At 33.4% G+C, this 6,000-nt stretch overlaps 1 protein-coding gene across 2 annotated transcripts in view; it reads right to left on the bottom strand.

Moving 5' to 3' along the window:
- Positions 1-4,847: 4,847 nt before the first annotated feature.
- Positions 4,848-6,000, bottom strand: part of fng (Fringe glycosyltransferase) — a 101,375-nt gene continuing 100,222 nt past the window's right edge. For both annotated transcript variants that reach the window (XM_014240250.3, XM_014240251.3), the window contains exon 7: positions 4,848-5,764. In XM_014240250.3, coding sequence (XP_014095725.1) covers positions 5,529-5,764 — 236 coding nt within the window. In that variant the 3' untranslated portion in view covers positions 4,848-5,528. The remainder of the gene's footprint in view (positions 5,765-6,000) is intronic.

The following is a 6,000-nucleotide window of genomic DNA, read 5'->3' as shown; positions in this document are numbered from 1 at the left end:
AGTTACTTTAAGTCACCAAACACTTTGATCGGTATACCACCGAAGGGGTTGTCTGTTTTAATCTCGCATTAACAGAGCTTACCGTACGAGCATCTACCGTCGATATTTCTTCAATAATGATTAATTTTAAATCGATAAATCTGGAATACAATAAATTAACTATGTCATTACTAAGTGGACTTAACTCTCAGTTTAACTGTTAACAGGTAAAGATAATATTGAATGGAGTGCCATTCCACCTATTCCCAATGCTGCTTTACCCGTAGATGCACAAAGAAGAACTTTCAAGGAACTTGCATCCAGGTGTCTAATCGTCACGAAGGCTAAAGGTTTGATATATTGTAAATATCAAACGACACTTTCCTACACCTGCTATCAATGTACTCATAAAACGGACGACTTGTTTTTAGTTAGTGCTGCAAATATGTCAAATAAGTTCTTTGCTTAATATAATATTTATACTTTGAACCAAAAAAATAATTCTTCAACCATTATTTGTTGAATCTTCACCATGCAATTTCGACAAATTAATTTTTGGGTTTATTTCTTGAAGTTCCAACACCCTGAACTCATTTTCCACAAGAGGTAGTTCATTTAGAGCCCTTTCTTTTAAGTCTGCTTTATTATTATATCTTTCTGAAACTCTTTAAGTTCTCTTTGCTCAAACTCATCATATTTTCATAGGTTTTATTATGAAAGTCTGCTTTTCTCTTTTTCAATAACATCTTGCTGTTCAATCCGATATGGATACTAAACCAATACCATTCCGCGCAAATACTCTACTTTGCACATATGAGGGGTCAATCTTCTATACCAAATTATTCATGATTTTATACATTTTTCAACAAACCCGAGACCGTTTTTAAGAGACAACCCCACTTTCTAGTAAATTATTATTTTCCCCTCTTCTTCCTCATGATCACTCTCTTGTAACTAACTGATCGGGTCTTTAGTCTAAACTACTGGCTACGATTATTTCACTCGAACCTGAAGGAAAGTTCTGAAGTTTCCCTTTAGAAAAATGGAGTCGAATGCAGCAATACAAGTATACTGCTTTTTGTACAGATGTCTGTGCCAGATATTATATAATATTAATTTGCGACCTATATGTTTTAGTTTCTGCTTAACAGTCAAATTTCCAGCAGTTACCTCTGATATAGCTTCATTTAAGAGCCTAATAATTCCCCTGTTAGTCTTGTTAGTATAATTAATTAATAATTAATATGAACAGCATGCATCAAGTATATATCCAATATATATTGGGCAATTGCATTTTTGCAATTTGCTCAAAAATTGTAATTTTTACCTTCAGAAAGAAATGTTTGCATTAAAAAGAAATTGCGCACTTAGTGTAGAAACCATAATCCCCGAAGCAAATACAAATTTAAGTACGACGCTTTTTTATATTTCGAAATTAAATGTTTTTAACATCTGTAGAATTGTCAGTAAAATCAGTTTCTATAACACTATTTTCTCTCGAATCGAAAACAAATTTCTCAGCATAATTTAGAGCGTTTTAAGTGAAATAAAACCGATTTCTTGCATCGTGGCTTGGATCTACCACCATGATTCTAAATTGAAACAAGAACGTTTACATTGAACTAAAACTGATTGTTCTGCTATAAAGTAGGTGAAGTCACAACGATCAGCGAATAAGCTTATGTCATCAGTTTTTTGGGATGCAAAAGGAATTTTGTTGATAGATTATCTGCAGAAAGGTAAAACAATCAACTGTGAATATTATTGCAGCCTTTTGGATCACCTGGATGAAAAAATTCGTGAGAAAAGACTTGGTTTTCAGCACAAAAGAATAATTTATACTATTAAAGTACGAATTGTTTGACTATCCACCGTATTTACCAGATTTGACTCCCAGCGACTACTACCTCTTCAGAAACCTGATACAATTCCTTCGTTTAAATCATTTCGTCGAATGAAGAAGCTATTACAGCCGTAGACGGTATTTTGCAGAGCTTCCGGAAAGTCATAATAGGGAGGGCATAAAATTATTGGAGGATATATTATATACAAGTATATATTTCGTACCAAAAACAGTATTTTTTCATTTCGAGCGCAGAAACTTTTCAATCATGTTGACTTCATGAACTTCATATTAAAATGCGTCGCAAAACTGAAATGATTGAAAATAGCATTTGAACAGACAGGGACACGGTTTATCTATTATCACATCTTAATGTGAATCTTTAATAGGGAAAGTACGAGTATTGACCCGATGTTACCCCTTTATGGCAGCAGGGCGCACTGATGTAAGAGAAAGATATTATATTTCATGAATTTCATTATATTTAGTAAAAAGTCAACTATATGTACTGGGGTCCACATAATCAGTACATCGGGTCTTGAACAGTTTCGGTTCGTTTTCGACAATTTTTGGTCATTAGGAGGCATACTTTTAAGGCGTTATTGGTGCAAAGTTTTATCCCGACACATTTTTGCTTGATTTGCATACTAGAAAGTGAGAGAATCATATGGAACTAAAAGTTGTGTTATATGGGAAGTAGGCGTGATTGTAAACCGACTTCACCCATTTTCGTAACGTAACATATGAATGTTAGAAGACCATTACAAACCAAATTTTGTTGAAATCCGTCTTGCAAGTCCCAAAATATGATTTTTCTCCTAAAGCTGGGCGGTTCCACGTCCATTGCCCAATTGTTGTTTTGGCTCCTATAAAGCTTAATTGTATCATACTATTGTACAATTCAACGTCTCTGACTTGTTTATTTAATGAGTTATCGCACTTTCAATAGTTTTATTTAAAACCGTTAATTGGGGAATGGCCGGGAACATTAATTGGTTATTACAGCTTTAGCGGTTTGGTAGATAAGCCAATTAAACCTATTAGAGGGCGGGAGCACGTCCACTTTAAAAAAAGTTTAAACAGCAGATGCCCCTCACTTATGTGATTCGTTGTAGCATTGTCCTTGTATCTTATTGTGAGGCTTAGTTATGGCACTTTATAGGTTATCGATTAATGGCGTTTTATGGGCGTAGTAATGGTCCGATTAAGCCCATCTGCAATGTACCAAGATTCATCAAGAAATCTCAATTTTTACTAAAGTTACAGCTTGCAGAGATAGACGGACAGACTGTCACTCGGATTTCAACTCGTCTCATCATCCTGATAATTGATATATACATAATCCTATATCCAACTCGATTAGTTTTGGGTGATATTTACAAACAGCCATTGGGTGAAGAAAACTATTATACTCTGTAGCAACATGTTACAAGAGTATAAAAATGTTGCGAAAGAATTCAGCATTCACTATTTAACGAAATCGTGAATGGATAGCAATCGAAATTGGTGTTTCATTACTTATATTGAAGGTCATATACTCACTTTCAGGGAAGTACCAACTTGTACAGTTTAAAGTCCGGCGGAAAGTCGGAAATCATTATACACGATATATTGGGGGCTTGTTAGAAACACAAAAATTATTAAATGTATGTAGTACATGGGAGTAAGGGTAATGCGGTATATGGTATAATTCTAACCGGAAGTTTGAAAATTGTTTATTAGATATATGCGGTCTGAAGGATGCATTGACCTGATTTCAACTAGTTTTACAATATCACATACTAATAACATGCCCCATAGGTTTCATTAAGGTACATTTACCATCACCAATTATTATTATATATGGAGTAAAGCCAGCCTGATGTTCGAAAATCGTGATATTAGTAATATGGGGGCTAGAGCAAGTTTTCACCCGATTGTATTTATTTTAAGTACAAAGATACATTGTTATTAGTAAAACACGTTCTTTCGTTTTCAGTAAAATAATTCACATATTAGCCGATGTTAAGAGAAGCCTTCATCCGATTCAACCCATTTCTGACATACAGGCATACTGTTATCAGGACAGGATTTGCTTCGAGTTTCAATAACATATCTCTCATATTGACCGATATTATTGATAAAATGTTCGCTGTAAGAATTGGGGTCACATATTCGGTATCTGAGGGCTTAAACATTTGTAGTCCGATTTTGACAATTTTTGTTCTTAAGGTGGCCTACTTTAAGCGCAATATTCCGGCAGAGTTTTTTTCCTATACATATATTGGTGTTTTATTTGCATACTTGTAAGTAAAAGAATCAGATGTAATTTAAAATTGTATTAAAACGAAGTGGGCGTGGTTGTAGTCCGATTTAAACCATCGCACTGGATTATAGGAATGTCAAGGTAATATTATATACTTAATTTGGTCTAGATATCGGTAAAGTAGGTCCAGAGATAGGGGTTTTCACCTAAATGTGGCTATTCCACGAACATTGTCTTATATTGGCTCCTGTAAAGACCTTTGATAACTTCTCGGGTGTAAAATTGAATTCATTTTTTGATTAACAAAATACGTATGTTAAACCTGTTAGAAAGCAAGGCAGCGTCCAATTTTTCAAAAGTATTTACCCACAGGTGCCCATGCTAATGCGATCCCCTGTGCAAAATAACAGTTTTATATCTTTATTTAGTGCTTAGTTAAGGCATTGTATACATTTTTATTTAATGGCGTTGTCAGTGGTCCGATTACGCCCATCTACGAACTCGTCATTTTATCAAGGAGCACGTGTACCAAGTTTCATTAGGATATCTCAATTTTTACTCATGTTACAGCTTGCACAGACGGACGGACAGACAGACAAACATTCGGATTTCAATTTTATATATTTAACCTATCTATAATATATATAATATCTATCTCTATTAGTTTGAAGTGATACAAACAACAGTTATGTGAACAAAACTATTATACTCTGAAGCAACATGTTGCAAGATTGTAAAATATGAATTCTTGCCTCAAGGTCAACTTAGTAAAACACAACCTTTTTATTTCCGTCTACAAAATATATCATCAATCATTATTATTATATATTTAACACACCATTTTGTATTTGTAGCTAAATAGGTATATAAGGACTAATTGTATTTTGCATTGTGAATGCTTTTCTGATTTTCTGGAAGAGTTTATGTAAATGGAAGACTTAAAGTACAAATTGTATGTTTGTATATACTTACTATTTATGTATATACAAATTTTATACTAAATATTTACAATGAATATATTTTTTTGCGCAAATTTCAACAACAGCATTGAAGCATGTACACATTTGCATTGATTCTCTTTCAGAGACTAGAAATCCTAAAAAAATATAGAACAATACTTAATAATTAAAGGAAGCACTTAATTAGATGTTTTGGAACAATTTAGTAACTTACTATTGCCACTCCTTAGGATCTATAATTCAAACGATAATTTCTTATATTTTACATAAATATTTCTTATCATTAAATTTTAGATTGTTTGCGATGATAACATGAATTTAGCTAGCATTATATATATTGTCGTTTTTTATTTTGTTTAAGGCAACTATATTTATATAACTTATATTTTTATATACACGGGAATCTTTTTACACCTTAATCTACATCACAGTTTTGAGTTTTAGTTACAAAACTTTTGCAACTTTCTTGCTGGGGACTTCTCTGCATTCGCATTCAGCAGAATCATCTGGGTGGGCAAAAGCTGAAGTAAGGAAACAATTTGCAATGAAGCGAGTAGAAACGCTTTGGATCTTTTGCTAAATCGAAACCGTCCACCCTTACGACATTCCACTGATTTCGCATGTGCGCATAGCTGAAGGAAACCTGATCCTGAAAAGTGTCCGGACGTATGTGCTCCATGGGCTCCAAGTGCGAATGGAAATTCTCGACTACGCGCAGCGGAACTTTTAGTAGATGCTCTGAAATAGAATAATTCAATCAATAAAGCTCTCACCTTTTCGAAGATTTAAAATGTTTGTAATTAATATACATGAAAAAAAACTAAATATGCATATAAATACTAATGATTAGATAAAAGTTTCTTAAGTCCATGCAAGCTAATTGCATTGAACTTCCCTGTTATATTATATATATATTATAAAGATAACACTAAAAAAGTTTAACCGATGCTATAATACCCTTCACAGGTGCATTT

The sequence above is a fragment of the Bactrocera oleae genome, chromosome 6 (assembly GCF_042242935.1).
Source record: "Bactrocera oleae isolate idBacOlea1 chromosome 6, idBacOlea1, whole genome shotgun sequence".
Lineage (NCBI taxonomy): Eukaryota > Metazoa > Arthropoda > Insecta > Diptera > Tephritidae > Bactrocera > Bactrocera oleae.
The sequence above is the reverse complement of the archived record's forward strand: the minus strand, read 5'-3'. Positions and strand labels throughout refer to the sequence as shown.